The following is an 18,663-nucleotide window of genomic DNA, read 5'->3' as shown; positions in this document are numbered from 1 at the left end:
TTTTAAAATAGCATTTCACTAACTTTGCCTAGGCTGCTTTTATTTGTGATCCTCACCAGACACTGGTGGCGCACACCTGTAGTCCTAGCTGCTCAGAAGGCTGAGATCTGAGGATCGCAGTTCAAAGCCAGCCCAGGCACGAAAAATCCCCATGAGATTGTTATTTCCAGTTAACCACTCAAGAACCAGAAGTGGAGCTGTGGTAGAGTTCTAGCCTTGAGCAAAGAGCTCTGGGACAGCACCCAGCCCTGAGTTCAAGTCCTACCACTGCAAAAACAAAAAACTTGTGATCCTCCTGACTCTGCCTCCTCAATAGCTGGGATTGCAGCAATGTACTGCCCCACCTCACTCGGTTCGTCTGTTTGAAGAATACAGTGCATTGGGTTTTTTTGTATATTCACAGAGCTTATGAAGCCATCACCACAATATTATAGCATTTTCAGAAAGAAACATATCAATAAGCATTCACTTCCTATTTTCTCCCAAGCTCCCCCAGCTTTAGATAGCCACCACTCTTTCTGTCTCTATAGATTTGCTGTTTGGGATATCTCATACAAGTATAAGTATGCATATGTGGTTTGTCTTTCTGGTGTTTTTTGACTGGCTCTTTTTGCTCAGCATAATGTTTTCAAGGTTCATCTGTGTCATAGCATGTGTCAGTATTTCATTCCTTTTAAATATCAAGTAACATTCCATTATATGGCTGTATTGTATTTTATTCACTCACTAATCTGTTGATGGTTGTTTGGCTTGTTTTCATCTTTTGGCTGTTATGAATAATGCTGCTGTGGACCTTGACGCATATGTGGACATGCGTTTTTGTTTTTCTTGTGGTGTTGATGATCTGCAAGTATAATTGCTGGGTCATATGGTAACCTTATGTTTATCCTTTTTAGGAACTGCCAGACTGTTGTCCAAAGCGACTACGTCCTATTACATTCCCACCAGCAATGTATGAGGGTTCCAATTGCTCCACATTCTCGTCAACACTTGTTATTACTGTCTTCTTGATTGTAGCCATCCTAGTGGTCGTGAAGTAGTGTCTTGTGTTGATTTGCATTTCCCTGATGAATATTGTAATATTTACCAGTCTAGGGCAACTGTTTCAACCTTATACTTTAATAAGGAAATTGAATTGACTATCTAAAAGGAAACCATAGATGAATACAAAATGAATATCATTTATGGGTTTAGAGTTATATTTTTTAAAAAAGTAAAATGACTTAAAGTTAAGATTATGTCCTTATCTGGGAAATGTGTTTTGCATTGTGAATTCATTCACAGTGTTCTGGGCCTTTATCTGAGTCAATATCAAGTACTATTACATGACATTTACTGGCTAATCCAGACAGCACTTTGGTTAAATCCTCAGTGTGATGTCACCCAGCAAACACTTGAAAATGGAGATGCATGTCTCTTCTGGTTTTATCAGTTGAGATTAGAGGTGGTTCACAACACACTGAACTTTTTCTCCTCTGTGATCCATCAGTCTGTGTCTCACTGTGGGCCAATTATATGTCACCTGAAACTGCTTAAAATAGGCTGGGCTTTCTTGAGTGTCATCTTGCTGGGATGACATCAGGTTTTGGCTGCAGAGGAGGAAAAGAACCTTTTTGACTGTTTGCCTTCCTTGTTTCCAGTAAAAACACTGCCATTTTCAGCCCTCTGCTTCCACTTCTTAGTGGTTTTCTAGACCAGTTGTACTTACTGATTGGAGCCCCTAGTCTGTGTGTTTGTGTTTCTGTTAAAGAGAAAATGAGAGGGGCATTGGAAGGTACCTTTCAGAGTTTTGCCGTCTTGATTTCATCAGCTACAGATGTGGAAAAGATGAGGAAAGAAAGTCCATTTGATAAGGAAAAGATGAGCTGAAATGCATTCTTCAGAAAGAGTCTTAGGATCCCTCAGAGTAACCTGGTCATCTCTGACCCATGGAGGGAGGCACGTGTAACTCGAAGCTCCCCAGTGGGCTCTGAGCTCTTGCCTTCAGTGAGCTCAGCACAGAGAAGGCTTGAGAAGGACAAAGAAGGAAAGGGGAGAGTGGATTGTTCGTCCCTATATAACATATCATCATATGCTCTGCCTCATTTCTTCCTTCACTTTGAGTATAGGCTTATGTGGCTCCATTGGGGGCTGGCTGGAAGGAATCACTAAGTTTATATGCAAAGCTTGAGCTTTGTCTGCTCCAAAGTAAAGGGAAGCCACAGATTTATGTATTGATAAAGCTGAATTTTTATGTTTGTTTTTTAACTTCTGTGAATTCTGTTTTGAGGATTATGTTAACTAAAACATTTGGATGAAACTTAACTAATCATGACCCAGTAGTAATTATTGCCTCTACTAAAGCTCCTGAGTGGCTGAAAAATCCTGAGCCTTGTGCCTTCAGAACTATTAAAGAAGAGCTAAATGATATTCATTGATGTATCATTAGGAATTATAGTTTATGTTTCTGTTTTCACAAATTATTAGCCCAATAATAATAATAATAGCTATCATTTGGTTGACCACTTACCTGTGAGTTAGTCATTATGCTAGCAGCCTTGCATTTATATAAGTTGTCTCATTTGTCTTTCCAAAATATTCCCTCTATACCAGGTATAGTTCTCCATTTTACAAACTGAGACTTACTAGAAGTTAGTGCTTACTATACCAGAGCTCACAGCCTTCACTCCTCTATGGGCATAGCATATTTAGTGAACACTGTGTCCATTCTATCATGTACTAGTAATGAAAGGAAGAGACCTGAGGGAAACTGAGAGAAGATATGAAGGAATGTATGAATGAGAGAGCACACACCCAAATAGGGAAGCAAACACATGGGCTTTTGCTACAGTAGGGCTGTGTTGTTGGTTTTGGGGTTTTTTTGTGGTAATTTTTACAAAAGTTGGTTAGATTTCCTTTCCCTCTTTCATATTCTTGGAAACATGAGATGAAAACTGCAGATGAGGAACAAACTCAAATCTTCTTATTCCTGTAAAAAAAAAAAAAAAGATCAGATATACTTTCATGGAACAAAAACGGATCAGAACTGGGCGCCAGTGGCTTACACTTGTAATTGGAGCTACTCAGCAGGCTGCGATGTGGAGAATTGTGGTTTGAAGCAACCCCAGGCAGAAAACTCCTTGAAACTATTTCTAAAATGTCATGCTAGAGACATAGCTCAAATGATAGAGCTTCAACTGAGTAACCAAAGCCTCTCAAGAGCAAGCATGAGGCCCTGAGTTCAAGCCCAGTACTAAGTAATGGATCAGAGATTTTACTTGTTCCCTTCTACTGCAAAATTGGAATAAAAAAAGAGCGTTAGTTACCCTGATTTTCTTTCTTACTTTGTATAGAAATTTGGGAAGTATTTTCTTTCTTGTTGCAAACATTGTCATTCACAGACATTTATCAATTTAAGTTATTATGATCACTTTTGCAGGCCATTCTACTACGAGATATCCTAGAATCAATCAATGAATAAATGGATACTTCTCTCACTCTCAGACACATACATATAGTTTTAACAGACTCTGCTACCTTCATGTTCTCCAGTTAAAGGGAGTGAGTGTCTAAGTGTAATGCCACAGAAGCTGCGTTCCTGTAAAAATACATGTCCAGGTCTAGCAAATAGTGCTAATCCTAGATTACTTGATTTAAAAAAAAACTATTAAAAATAGTAAAATAAAAAACAAATTCTGGAGCTGGTAATATGGCCTAGTGGCAAGAGTGTTTGACTCGTATACATGAAGCCCTGGGTTCAATTCCCCAGCACCACATATATAGAAAACAGCCAGAAGTGGTGCTATGACTCAAGTGGCAGAGTGCTAGCCTTGAGCAAAAAGAAGCCAAGGACAATGCTCAGGCCCTGAGTCTACGCCCCAGGACTGGCAACAAAAAGCAAAACAAATAAAAAAAAGATTCATTATACTTACAGATTGATATGTTGGATTGAAATTCCTTTGAACAACTTAATTAAAAATTAATTAATTAAAAAAAACCAAATTCTTGTCTTATCCACCCTGAAAAAAGAATTGTCAGCAAAGTATAACAAGTTAAAACACTCCTTGCTTTAATTTTGTAATTCTTTACTGTGAAATAGCTTATTGTATCAATTCTGTTATGTAAACAAACATAATTTGAATTATAAAGTTCTTGCTTTAAAAAAAAATTCCTGAAAGAAAAAAAAATGGGAAAGAGCAAGGAAAAGGGGTGACACTGTCCTAAAAGAAATGTACTCATTGCCTGATTTATGTAGCTGTAACATCTCTGTACATCACCTTTATAATAACAATTAAAAAATTAAAATTAAAGAATAAAGTTCCTTAATTCAACAACAGAAGATAGCTCAGCCACCTTCTCTAGAATAAAACAGAATCCCTGAGGCTTCTGTTACCCCCACGCCTCCCACCTAAGGTAATCTGGCAATTCTCTAACAGTCTCCACCGAGTGAGTGGCTCCCTTGGTAGAGACACCTCTGGTACAAGCACCTCATCTCATTTTCAGGTCTTTCTGAAGGCTGGAAAAAGCTGGGTTTGGCCACGTTTTGTGTTTTCCTTCTGAAATGAGACATAGTGGAATATCATACTTATCAAATGTTTATTGATTATTTCCAATAGACAAAGTAATTATGAATTGTATCAATATAAATATGTATGTTTCATAACGTTAACCCTTGATGTGGAAAAACAAGCATGGACTTTGAAGTCAGATAATTGCAAAAATAGCACTGAGAGCATGCCAGGCACTGTTGCAAGCACTTTTATATAAATTACCTCATTCATCCTGACCACGGCCCTCTGAGGCTGCTTGTATCCCCATTGCACCAATGAGGAAACCGAGATAGAGTTAAGAAACTTGCTCAACATCTGGAACCAGTAACTGTGGGAACTAGAATTTGAAATCAGGTGGCCTGGCTGATGCTTGCTTGACTCTAGGGATTCATGGCCAAAGCTGCTGGTTCTGGGGCTGCGCCTTATTAGCCAGGCAATATGGGGAATTTAATTTACTGAGACTGTCTTCACTGTAGTTGCCTCATGGATAAAAATGAGCAGGACTATTCGAAGAATTGAGTATCCCTGAGCATGACCAAGGGTTCTTTGTGTCCCCACTCACTGGGTCCATTTATGGGTATGTTTTGGGTTTTGTTTTTTTAAAGTTAGGCCCCACCCGGATTTTCTGATTCATTTAAATACTCTGTGGTATGTGGTTTGTTGTCACCAATTTGAGACTTGTGGCATTACTGTTTCAGAATAAGCAAGGTGGCTTTTAAAAGTTAATCTTGATAACTGTACAACTCAGTACAACACTACGTTAGTCAGTATGGATGGTGGTGTGTCCAGAGTGATAATGATAAATCCAATTCCATAACCCCATAGCAGTTACTTGTATACTTTTTGTCCCCACCTATTGTTAAAATATCTATTTGTATGCATTCCCAAGGTAGCACATTTCCTGAGTGGCTGATGCCACTGAAAAGGAATGTGCCATTTCCCCCTGTATCTCACAGCTCACTGTGACCCAGTGAGCCATTCTGAAAGCAAACCTTTAAAATATGTATAGCATCCTCAGCAAACATTTTGCATTTTTAGATCTGTGGAGCTCAGGAGGTTATAAATATTCTAGTTGATACATGCTTCATATCAGTTTCTTAACTGCCTCAAGAGGAGCTCCTTGGTCAACAGGTTGCCTTTTGAAAACTAGGGATGGCCCCCTTAAGGAAAAAATAGAATTACTCCTTTAATGCATTTATTGGATGAGAATTGGGAATCATTAATTTCACTGAGACTAGTTGAAGAACTTTTAACTTAGGGCAAGAGACTGTCATGCAGCTTTAAAATTGCCTCACCAGCAGTCACCACAGCTCCAAATGTTACCTGATTCGTTGATTTCCAGACCCATCATTGTGATGTGTGTGTATTTCTGTGTCACAATGGTTAGCTGATTTTGTGAAATATAACTTCAAAGCAATAGAACATTTTGGTCATGCCTTTTTGTCCCTGGAGTGAACAGTTTTTGTGACCATTTCACATGATCTCTTCTGTCACCACTTGGCAGGGTTGCGTAGGGAATGAGCTAGAACCCCAGTGGCCTGTGGGAAAGTTGCTGAGGAAAGTCACCTGCCCTGTACTCTCTGAAAGCTAGCTAACTGTACCACTCAGCAGCCTTCTAACAAGACCTGGGGAGGCAATGGCTTCCCTGTCCAGTTAGATCAGTCACTGGCTTTATGGCTATCGGCAAGCTCACCTCTCCATACACAGTTGGTTTTCTTCTGTAAGATAAGGAATAATAATAGCAGCTTATTCTATCCCACTCCCCTGTGATGGAGGCAGTGTGAGAGGACCGAGGCTATTAGAAGACCGAGTTCTGCTTCGTTCCAAAGGAGCCTAAGAAAGATACCAGGACTTGTAAAAAGCTGAGCCCCAGTTCTCCCCAGATACCAGTTTCCCATACTGGTCAGTGTGCTTGTGTATTGCATGTCTCATATATGTCAGATGCTGTTGGAAACCTTGGGAATCAATTAGAGCAATCAGTCTGTGCAAAGGCCCTGGTGTGGGAGTTACCTTGACACATTCCAGAAGTGACAAGAAAGTCCCCTTGGGAAGAGTGATGGAAAGGGAAGTAGGAGGTGGGGTCAGAGCTAAGGAGTTGGGTGACACAGGAACTTATGGCCACAGGGAGAACTTTTACTTTTATCTGGAGGTCACTGTGGAGTGAAAATTGGGGAGAAAAAGATAATAACTACTATTGTTGAGCTCTTGGAATAAGTACACACTGTGCGTTCCTGACTTGGGTAATCGGACTTAATCATTTAGAACAAGCACATTGGAATGAGGCACATGACACCGTCCCAGGGAGGCAGCTGAGAGGAAAGGGAATTCAGAAGCTTTCAGGGTAGTGTGTGCACCAAGTCTGTGTGATTTTGTGATGTCATGTCATAACTTAGTGGGTAAAGAAGATGTGCTGGACACCAGAGTGGGTGTAACAAGGCTAATTTTAGACTCGACCACTTGGTAAGGCAGTACTGCTCAAGAACTAGTAGGAACTGCTATAGGAGTTCCTGCAAACCAGGAACTATCTAAGCATACAACATACACCCCTCATTTTTTTCTGAAGCAGGTACAAAGTGTCCAAGCTACAACTTCCCATACCTTCTGATTTTCAAATGGACACTTAGAATGAACTCACTTTTCCCACATTAAAACCCCCCAGAGTCGCTGAATGCCTTTAAAGGGCAGAGTAGAATCAAAGACCAAAATACCAAAAGTCCAGTTTCCTGTTTCTGACCGCACTAGACCAAAAGATGAGGCAGTTTACACAGCAGCTGCCTCCACTCATAAACCTGCAGTTCAGCTTTGACTCAGACGAGCCTGTGGGAACTGTCCCAATTCCTTACTCTGCAAGATGTTGTTCACAACTGATGGACAGCTTCAAAGTTGGTTTGCTTGTTCAAGACCAACCCACAGTTCCAAATATGAAGGGCAGACAGAAGTCTTGTTGAAAACAAGTTAATTCTTTTTTTAGGACCAAATAATGACCTACTCAATAATCTTGAAATTTTTGATGACTATTTAAAAGGCTGAACTGTAAGATAAAAGGGGAAATAATCCATTTTATAAATTAGCTGCCTGTTATTTGCAAAGGACAATGCTTGGTGCCAAGCATATAGATGGGTGGCAGAGGCAGGTAATTTATAAGTACTTAGAGTCCATTATAACTAATCTTAGCCAGAGAATCCAGTTGTTGTAAACAAGTCCAACTTGTACATTCCCAGCAAATATGGAGAGAGGACAAAATGAATAGAAAAATGTAAATAGTACAGGTGATTTTACCTGTCCAACATCCCATACCGAAAGACAGCATGAGTGCCATCAACCTGCCATTCCTTCATTTGGCCTCGGCTTCCTCTCACGCTCCCAGTGTAAGATTTCATTGCATCTGAGACTTGTTGAAATTGTTTTAAGAAAGAGAAGAAGGGGGATGAGAAGAGTGATAGAGGGGGGTGAGTTTGATCAGGGGACGCTGTGTACATGTATGAAAACATCACAATGAACCCCCCACCTTGTATAACTAATAGTACTATTTAAAAAAAAAAAAGGTTTAAAATATTTCTTTGCATCAAATGAGCTATAGTGTTTAAACATAATTTTTTTCTGTAACTTGGCCAGAAAATACATGTCAGCTTCTTGTCTGGGCCAAAGAAGCAACATTCTTTCCAATGCTAAAAGAAATCCTTCTATGTTGGACCTTTCTAACAAGGTTGTCGTTATGACTGTAACTTTTGTGAGATTTTTATCCTTCAACTTTTCTACTTTTTGACTTTATAGAGTTGGTCATATACATCAAAAAGGAATTCATTTTACTGAGAGCTGCACAGGCTTAAGTCTAACTTGTTTGCAAATTCAAGTCTCAAACTGATTTAGTCATGGGCAAGTTATTGAACTTGAACTTGTAGCTAATAATTGCCCTCATTTTTTATAAAGCAAGATACTTGTATTCACCTTAGTAGCATTGCTGTGATGATTAAATGAATAATAAAAATCCTAGCAAAGATGGTGAAGTGGCTTAAGTAGCAGGTACCTGCCTGGCAAACAAATATGAGGTCTTGTGTTCAAACCCTAGTACGGTCCCCTAATTTGATTAATAGAAGTTCTGGCAGGATGCTTAGTATAGTGTAGTGATAGTTACCACCACATTCCTAGTAGGTATAGATGTGGATTTTTGACCTATGGAAGCTAATGAAGATCTATATGCAGAGGGATGCCAGGATCAATATGATTTTAGCAAAGTTGACTTTGGTGTCCTTGTGATATATAAAGTATAGAGAGATCTGGAATAAAACCAGCTAGCAATTGGTTAGAGCAGTTTAGATGAATGAGGACTTCAGTGAAGGCAGTCAAGATCCAGATTTGAGGCTTAAAAAATGAGAGTTGAGGGCTGTGGATATGGCTTAGTGGTAGATTATTGCCTTGCATGCATGAAGCCCTGGGTTCGATTCCTCAGCACCACATAAACAGAAAAGGCCAGAAGGGGCACTGTGGTTCAAGTGGTAGAGTGCCAGCCTTGAGCAAAAAGAAGCTAAGGACAGTGCTTAGGCCCTGAGTCCCAAGCCCCAAGGCTAGCAAAAACACAAACAAACAAAAAAGTAGAGTTGACAAAACATGACTATCTTGAATTAGAGGTGGTGGTGGAAGGAGAGGAACTTTAGAAGTAAAGGATGGCTTTAACTTCTCCATTTTAGGAGGCTAAATGATGGATATATTGACTTCCCTGAGACAGAGAATAATGAAAGGTACTTTTACAGCAGGCACTAAGCTGAAGATTTTACACAGTATTTGATTTAGTCATCATGAAAAGCCTACAGAGTAAGTAGTATCCTTGCCATTTTACTATTGTGAAACCTAAACTCTGAGCAGCCCAAAGTTATATGGCCAGTTAGTATCTCCCACAGATTTGAAAATGGGCTTGTCTGACAGCAGAGCTCCCTTTAAACCACGTTAAATAAATAAAAGGAGAGGAAGTGGAGGCTAAAGGAGGATGAAGATAAATCCTTGTGCTGGAAATGTTAATAAGCTCAATTTGCCTACTTCAGACTGAGATGTCTGGAAGGCTATTAGAATTTCAGACTTGTATCTCAGGACAGGGTTGGGGAGCAAAAGGGAGATTGAGGCATTGTTGATCTGGACTGTTGGGGAGAGAATGTGATCATTCAGATAGCAAGGAGTATATAGTTAGAAACTAACTGAATAAAAGAAGAGAAATGCTTACCTAGCTTGAGAATTCAGAAACCTATGCCTGTATGCAGTATAATTCTTTCTGATGAAAGTATAGAATAATCCTTCTGCATGTAAATGTGTTTTTTTTAATCAGCTAGCAGAGTCATTGTTAGCATTTACTTGATCACTGCTTCATAGAACCTGGTGGAGAGCCATCAGTTTAAAAAAAAAAAAAAGCCAAGAAACAACCATGACAAGCCATTATCAGTTATCATTACAGGCTTAAGTTCTATTATTATAGTGTTCTCATAGGGTTCTACCTAAGATCAACTCCAAAGGCACATTCAAAGGCCTATCACCAAGAAATGAGACTCATATATAAACTACTAGCCTTGTGCGATCCATGGCCCAACTTAAACCTTTCTATCTCTGTGTGGCTATCTTTCTCTCTTACTCTTCCCGTCTTCCATACTAAATTATGAGTTTGTCATAATGTGATGCAGCTTCACTGTAGCAAACATTCAAGCCAAATATGTTTACACTGAAATCTCTTAGATCTTTTTCCTGAGTGCATAATTGCTCTAAGAGGCCTACTATATAAAATGGGAAAGTAGCAAATTCCTTTCCACTGACCACCAGAACAGAAAATTCTTAGGCCTTCCTAGTGTAAACAGCCCTGTCTCAAATCATGGCCTTTACCTTGATAATGCAGTCTTCACTTTGAAAGGTTATCTAGTGTAAGGGCTAAGAACACAGGCCCTGGAGCCAGACTGTCCAGGTTTGAATTCCTGTCCCAACTATCACTGTTCTGACCTTGGGCACAATTCTTGGCCTCTCTGTGCTTCAGCTTTCACAGATGTAAAGCAAGGGTAGGGATAGTGCATTCATCACTGGGTGTTAGGTTAGTACACATGGGGCACCTAATACTGTAAATGGAATGTGGAGTGTGTTTTACTCCCTTTTTTTGGGGGGGGGGGGGTTCAGTTGTGGGACTTGAGCTTGGGTGCTGTCCTTGAGCTCTTTTGTTCAAGACTAGTGCTCTGCCACTTTGAGCCACAGTGCCACTTCTGGTTTTCTGGTGGCTAATTAGAAATGAAGAGTCTCAGGGACTTTCCTTCACAGGCTAACTTCGAACCTGATCCTTACTCAGATCAGCCCCCTGAGTATCTAGGATTACAGGTGTGACCCATCAGCACCTGGTGTGTTTACTCCTTTATCCCAATGAATTAGAACAGCATTTAACATAGGAGCCACTGCTGGTGAGGTCAAGAGTTCATCAACCCAGAGCAGATCACACCAGGTCAGATCTCTCAATATAGGAAGAAGAGCTTAACATTTGTTCCCCAGCCTTCTCCTCCTCTTCCTCTCTTCTCCTTTGGTTTTGGGGGACATTACCAGGGCATGAACTCAGTGCCTCGGGCTTTCTAGACTGGTGCTCTACTACTTGAGCCATGCTTCTAGCCCAGCTTTTTACTGGTTATTTTCAAATAGAATTTCATGGCCTTTTCTGTTCAAGCTGGCTTTGAACCACAATCCACTGAATTTTAGCCTCCTCCGAACGGGTAGAATCACAGGCATGAGCCACCAGCACCCAGCACCCCCTTTTTTTTTCTTTAGTGTTACAGATATCTCTTCCATGGTTGAACTGAGTGGATAGTCAGTATCAAGCCAACGACAAGGAACTTTAAAATAGAAGCCTTCTTCCTTCCAATCACATGTGCATGCTGTGTTTAGAAATGCTTCAGTCTGGGAAGATAGCTGAAAGCCTGGTGGATGGCAAGATGCCTGGTGAATGATAAAGACAGGCAGGCAGGCAACTATCACACTGTCTCTGTTTCATAATATGTTGTCAGATCAGGAGGGGAATATTCTGTCTAGCTGTACTTCTTCAGCTCGTTTGTCTCTAGAGTGCAAAGAACTAATGCTATGGGGGGTTTTCTTGTTGTTGTTGTTGTCTTTTATCTATTTGTTTTATGCCAGTACTGGGGGTTGAACTCAGGACCTGAGTGTTGTCTCTTAGATTTTTTTTGCTCAAGGCTGGTACTCTTCCACTTGAGCAATAGCTCCACTTCTGGATTTTTGCTGGTTAATTGAAGATAAGTGTCTCATGAATTTTCCAGCGTGGACTACTTTTAAATCACAATCCTCAGATCTCGCCTCCTGAGTACCTAGGATTACATGTGTGAGCCACTGGCACCTGGCTAACCACTGTGTTTTTAAAATAAGATGGTGGCAGTCCCTGTTCAGAGTCATTTACAGCTCCTGAGCATCTCATCCCCTTTCTAACTTTCCCTAGAGCTATCAGGATACCTGTCTCTCCCAAAAGGGAGCTGTGGAGCTGATGTCATGAGGCAAAGCAGCACATCAGCTTCTTGGATCTGTCTCCAAAACCCACAGAGTTCTGACAAGAGTCTTTTGACCAAGCAGCCACCGTGTCACTGACTCAAGGGGGGGCATGCCAATACTTGTTTCTGTCAACTGCGCAAGGGTTAAGAACCCTCACTGTGGTCACTGAGGTCAAACACCAGCACTCCCTCAGCTACATCCAGCCCACTGATATGTTTGGTTTGGCCCACTTCATTGTATGTACATACATCAGTTAGTTGCAATGTATCAAGACTTGGGTGGTTTTACATAGAAACCAGCATTTCCAACTTGTATTTTAACAGCCAGTCTGACAGTACAGAGCCTGACTGTGTGGAAGTAGTCTGTCAAGTGAAGTGATGGTCCCTCCCTGGGCCCGTGCCTTGCCATAGCCCCAACTTGTTCCACTTCCGATACTCATGTTTTTTTCCTAGCCTTGCAGGCATGCCAGTGTATAAATCTTCCCACAGTACCCTGTGCCATTTTCTCTCCAATATAATCCCAAATGAAAAGCAAAATTCTTCTCATTATACTGTGACCTAGTTTTAACAAGATGCTAAATACTGTATCTCCAGCCTTTTGGTCTCAATCTAAGATGAGAAATCCCAAGACTTAATTTTTTTTTCAGTGTGTGTCATTTATATTTTAAATTCACATGGTTAAGAGTTGTACTCACCTGGTAGTTTTTGAGTCAGAGAAATCTTTTCCTTTGACCTTTTTCGTGGTAGCATTTTATGCTCTTCTGGTTTCCACCAGCAATACAGGCTAAACAGCCACCCAAAGTTTGACCCTCTGGCCTTGTCCTTAGTCATCTACTTTTGGCTGCTGATTTGAAGTTATAAGCTCTAGGTGGGGAAGGGAGCCTGAAGGTGGAGAAGGGAAATAAGATACCTGTTTAACTTACACAGAGTTGAAAACTGATTCATGAGGCCACACAGTACAAAGGTAATATGCTGTTGCTGGGCACTGGTGGCTCTCACCTGTAATCCTATCTACTCAGGAGCTGAGATCTGAGGATCGTGTTTGAGGCCAGTTAGGACAGCAAAATCTGTGAAACTCCTATCTCTGGTTAACGACCAAAAGACAAAAGAGGAGCTTTGGCTTAAGTGGTAGAGTGTCAACTTTGAATGAAAAAGCTAAGGGACAACACCCAGACCCTGAGTCCAAGCCCCAGTACTGGCACAAAAAAGAGAAAGAAGAGGAGGAGGAGCGGAGGAGAAGAGAGAGAGAGAGAGAGAGAGAGAGAGAGAGAGAGAGAGAGAGAGAGAGAGAGAGAAATGGTAATCTGCTCAAGAGTACTTGCAAAGTACTGTGTTGGGAAGCCATTTATACCCAGCCTCCATCTTCTCTGTCCACTTTTTTATGAGATGCACAGCCGCCCCCCCCCCCCAGCTGCATATCTGTTCAGGCTAGCTTGCCTCACTTGGTACAAATCTGCCGCTGTGCAAGTTCTTTTCCTGTCCTACCTACTATCTCTTCATTCTGAAGATGCAAGGAAAAATGTTTCTCTTAGCACCAAGCAGCCACTTGGGGGCAGTTGGGGCAGAACAAGAGGCCAGTGTGCAGCAGTCATGAAAGACCTATCCCAGGAAAACATCAAGTGGAATCCTGCCCAAGTGAGAGTGTGTAATCAGTGTGTACAAAAACTCATTCAACACTTTGGAAACTCAGATCAGAAGACATCGCACTGTCATGACTGTTTCACTTTACCATAGAAATATTTTATTAATTTCTTCCAATTCCCATGACTCCAGTTTCACATGAGGTCGCAGACTTCTCAGTCGAAAGTTGTTCATAGCTTTGGAAGGTCTGAAATTTCGAGAGTATTGAGCAAGGCCTACTCCGTGCAAGAACATGATCTAATAAGATTGGACTGTCAACAAGAAGCACCAGTCTGTGGTTAAAAGATTTTAAGAAGGAAATGCTGAAGCTCTGCAGTGAGAACTTCCAAAAGACCATAAAACATGTAGGTTCAAAAGCAATTTTATTTCTATTCTGACCACTCATTGTATTTAAGTAGACCTTGGGTGGAATGAGGTGGGATTAAACAGAAACAATAGATCGTATCTTGCTATTGGGAAACTATAATCGCTTGTGTAATTAATGGAGTGAAACATCAGGAAAATACTTGAAACATTTTGCTAGGGCCCTGAAGGGCACTTGGGGTAATTCACTCCAAAATGTCAAAATTTAGACAATCTCTAACTCAGACAAGGGGCAGATAGGGAGTTCTACTCCCAGCCCACCCTCTGTGAGAATTGGAGTGAGCTACATAACTTTTTATGCTCCTGGCTTTTGTATCCCTGAGATGTGAATTGGAATATTATAGGATTGTCATGGGGATTAAAAGAAATAATGTGTGTAGAATGGCTGGAACAATGCCTGGCCTAACATGAGTGCTCTGAGGTACCATGGAAATGTATGATAGCCGTGTGTTTGGGGTATTCAGTATGGTTTTCAAAAAAAAAAAAAAACAAGGAACAAGGAACAACCACTATCATATATGGCTGTATATCCGTTTACCACAGCTGTATTTGAATCCCCAGCTGATTTATGCCCCTCTCATTAGTCCCCTGGTCTTCCAAGTGTCTTGTCCACTCTCCAGGAGAATTGTCTCTTTCTGCCAATGATATTCTCAAGCCCCACTATCAGCCATGGCTTGGGGGTGACAGGGGCTGAGTCACTGTGACCCATTCAATCTCCTGGAGCTCGTTTCTCCTTCATTTATTAAGAATATGATATTTGCATCATACCCTTTGCTGAATTACAGTGTAACCATTAACCAAGTATGTTTATGCAATGCTTTATTGTGTAATCACTTGCCATAAAACATTAATAAGAATATATGGTTTATTGATGAATACATATAGACTATCGGGGAAATCCAGGGCCAATGGTGATGTCTCTTAATATGCCAGATTAACTACTGTTGTTGAAACCCAATTGATTTTATCAGATAATTTGGGGGTCAAAGTTACATTGCCATAACTCCTGCTTCCATACTACCTTTGTGTCAGTTGCTGTGGAAAGTTTGGGGATCCCTCACAGGCAGCTAATAATTCCTTTTGTCAAGGAAAGGAAACCATGCAGGCTACCACTTTCCACCTTCTGGACAGACTGAGATGCCAAAAAAGAATTCCCTTTCACTCCATTCTTCTCATTTTCAAGTATAAACTCTGTAGAGCTCTGGAGGGAAAAAGTAGGCAATATATCTAATTCATTATGCATAAAATGTCCAATGGAAGGAAGCCTACTGTCACCCTGGTCTTTCAAAACACTAAACAATGAAAACATTTAATTGGCTCCCAGTATAGTTCATAATGTCACTAGAAATTCTTAATGAAGTTATTAGCATTGAGTGTGCTGTTCAGTTAACAAGCCATACTTCGTTTGGGGAGTGTTGTGCAATATGTCAGCATTTCCCCTTTCTTTCCTGTAAACTGTAACTTTTCTGGTGATTAGCACTGAGAGCCTTTTCCTGATTAGGGAATTGTCAGCTGAAATCATCAGGGGTTTCCCCTTGACTCTTTTGGAAACAATCTGAAGAACTGAGTATGTTGCTTGGAAATTAAGAAATTTAGCATAATTCATGAGAAGATAAATGATGAAATTGAATCAAGAAGTGATTTTTTTCTTGACAATAAGATGATAGGGTCGCAGGAGGAATGAAATAGACTTGGAAACAATCTCTCTAAAACATCAAAAAAGCTTTAATGTCTTTGTCCCATGCTTTTCAGAAGATTTATGTGTTATATTTTAGGAAGGAAGCTGAAATGAAAACATTAAAATAATATTTCAGATGACTGGAAAGTGGCTAATTAAATGTCTTGAATTATCAGGATTAGCAAAACCTTTCAAATGAATCTGTGTTGTAGCTACAGGGCCGCTGGATAAGAGTGATAGACTAGAGTAGTAGGAAAGAGAGCTAGACAGGACACAAGGAGGAGGTCTGTTTTAAGTTTAAGGAGGAGGTAGTGAGCTTTCTGCTCAGTGGCAGGATGGGTGGGGCCAGTTGGTGTGACAAAGAATGAAGGGCCTGTTCAGGAAGAATGATGAGAAAGCCTCTCAAAGGAAGTGACCTTTCAGCTGATCCAGAAGGAACTAGCAGAAGTAGACACAAAGAAGAGCTCTGGGAGTATAAAGGAAATAAAATAACACATACAAAGCCCCTGAAGCTAGACTGAATTTGGTATGCAGGAAGTAATAAGAAGTCAAGTGGAGTTGGAACTTAGGTAGGTTGAGCTTGGGGAAAATAAGAAAAGTAGGAAAAGGCTACTGATAAAAGACTATTAGAAAGCCAGGTAAGGTGGCTCAAGCTTGTAATCCTAGCTACTTGGGAGACTGAAATCAGGATTGATGTTTCAGGCCAGCCCTGCTGAAAAAGTTTTCAAGACCCATTCTCAACCAATAGCTGGACATGATGGGACTTGATAATAAGAAGCATAAAATAGGAGGTTTGTGGACCAGGCAGGCCGTGAGACTCTGTCTCAGAAATAATCAGTGCAAAAAAGTTCAGGAGGATTGCAAATTCAAGGACAGCTTGAGCTACCTTGTCACCAAAAAAAGGAAGGTGAGAGGAAGGCAGAGTTGGGAGTGTAGCTCAGCAGTACCTGCCTAGAAATTCTAGACCCTGAATTGAAAAACCCTAGTACCTCAGCCCAGAGAAGATAGTCTGTTAGAGAGAACTATTAACAGATTTATTTATTGTGCTTCCAAATTATGTTTTCTTCTTTCCAGTTCTAGAGAGCAAACACAGGGCCTTGCATTGCTGGGCAGGTACTCCACTCCTCAGCTACTTCCCACTCCTGTTTTTTCCTTCCTTCCTTCCTTCCTTCCTTCCTTCCTTCCTTCCTTCCTTCCTTTCTTCCTTCCTTCCTTCCTTCCTCCCTCCCTCCCTTCTTCCCTACCTCCCTCCCTCCCTCCTTTCCTTCCTTCCCTTCTCTTTCCCCTTCTCCTTTCTCTTCCCCTCCCCTCCCTTCCCCTCTTCCTTTCCCCTTCCTTCCTTCCTTCCTTCCTTCCTTCCTTCCTTCCTTCTTTCATCCCTCCCTCCTTTCCTTCCTTCCCTTCTCCTTCCCCTTTCTTCCCTTCACCATCCTTCTTTCCTTCCTCCCTCCCTTCCTTTCTCTTTCTGTGAGAAGGTATCTATCCCTCTGTAGTCCAAGCTGGCTTTGAACTCTCAATCCTCCTGTGCAGCCAGGATTACAGATATATACTAGCACACTTGGCTAGACTCATTCTAGTTCTAAAAGTGACATGGTGAAAAATACAGAAGTAGTTAAGAGCCCGTATGAGTCTGTACCATTTGCAGTCTCTAGTGTGTGTGTGTGTGTGTGTGTGTGTGTGTGTGTGTGTGTGTGTGTGTGTGTGTGTGTGTGTGTGTGTGTGATGATAGCCTTAGCACTGATAACTCAGAAAAAGGACTGTTGACTTGCCAGGTGTGCCTCTTTTCTTGTCACCTTCCATGTAAACAGGAGATTGAAGCAAAGAAAAGGTGTCCTTACCAATCAGTCATCCTGTGACACCTCTTCTCCAGCTACCCTGAGCACCAGAGTATGTGTTGCACATGCCCTACTCATGTCCTATGTTCCCTAGTGTTCCATGCACACACCATGGTGACAAGCAGCAGGGGAGGGAGGGGGTAGACAACTGCCTTCACTCAACAGGAAAGAGAAATTGGCTTTGCAGAACAAAATGAACTAATCACAGGAAGCCAGAACTCAGAGCTTCTATTGATGCTTTTTTTCTTCTTATCCTCCACCCACCCAACCCCTCCGGGGCACCCAAGGTCAACAACTGCAAGGCCACCCAGCTTGGAGGATAGTTACTTAGAATAACTAAGTGAGAAAGATTGGCATGTGGTCGTCAAACACTGGTAATCAAATAGGCTAGCAAGCAAGCAGAGAAATGAGTTGGACGAATATAGATGATGATTTGTTCAAAATAATTTAGCAACCAGAAGCAGAGTCTTTAATGTCTAAGTGGATATGGAAGCAGTGGGCCAATTCCTCCCTGCCATTAAAAGCTTATGCAAATCCCATAAATCAGTATGTGCTTTTTAGGCTTGCAGTTTCCTTTCTGAGAGCTTTGCATTTTTAGACTGTGGACCACTCCCTGAAAATAACCAAGCCAAGATAGTGGTACTTTGCCAATTATCTTTTTTCTACCTCTGCAATAGCTTTCTCTCTCAATGGTAAGTAAGTACTATGTAGGGACTCAGAGGCTTTCATTCAATGCATTGAGTTTATTCACTGTGCACCATGCCTGAGCAGTGTGCCAGCTATTGATAAGACAATAATCAAGTAAGATAGTATAGAGGGGTAGGGGTGGCAGTTGGGGAGGGACATGGAGAAGTGGTAAGTGCTGTCATAGCAGAGGTGTGAACAATGTGGACAGAATGTGAAAACCTAGGCAGTGGCTGGTTCCAGTGAGAGAAAGGGGATTCAGCAGAGTCTCAAAGACATAACTCACCTCAGGTCCAAAAGAAAGAAGAAACAAGAGAGACACAAAGGAGTGACCATGCATCATGTATCACTGTGATATACCATTCACAACTATTAGAGTGACTAAATTCTAAAATCACATAAAAGACTAACTATACCAAAGGTTG

General features: G+C 41.1%; 1 protein-coding gene across 4 annotated transcripts in view; it reads left to right on the top strand.

Annotated features, from left to right (window-relative positions):
- The window catches only part of Nsmce2 (NSE2 (MMS21) homolog, SMC5-SMC6 complex SUMO ligase), a 214,035-nt gene that overhangs the window by 162,181 nt on the left and 33,191 nt on the right, over positions 1–18,663 (top strand). Inside the window, exon 6 of one of the 4 annotated variants that reach the window (XM_048358385.1) lies at positions 897–2,481. The exons of the other annotated variants lie outside the window; for them this stretch is intronic. Within the exon in view, the coding sequence (XP_048214342.1) occupies positions 897–898 (2 nt within the window). The 3' untranslated portion in view covers positions 899–2,481. Of the gene's footprint in view, positions 1–896; positions 2,482–18,663 lie in introns of those variants that run through there. 4 annotated transcript variants of the gene reach the window in all.

The sequence above is a fragment of the Perognathus longimembris genome, chromosome 12, assembly GCF_023159225.1.
Source record: "Perognathus longimembris pacificus isolate PPM17 chromosome 12, ASM2315922v1, whole genome shotgun sequence".
Taxonomy (NCBI): domain Eukaryota; kingdom Metazoa; phylum Chordata; class Mammalia; order Rodentia; family Heteromyidae; genus Perognathus; species Perognathus longimembris.
The sequence above is the reverse complement of the archived record's forward strand: the minus strand, read 5'-3'. Positions and strand labels throughout refer to the sequence as shown.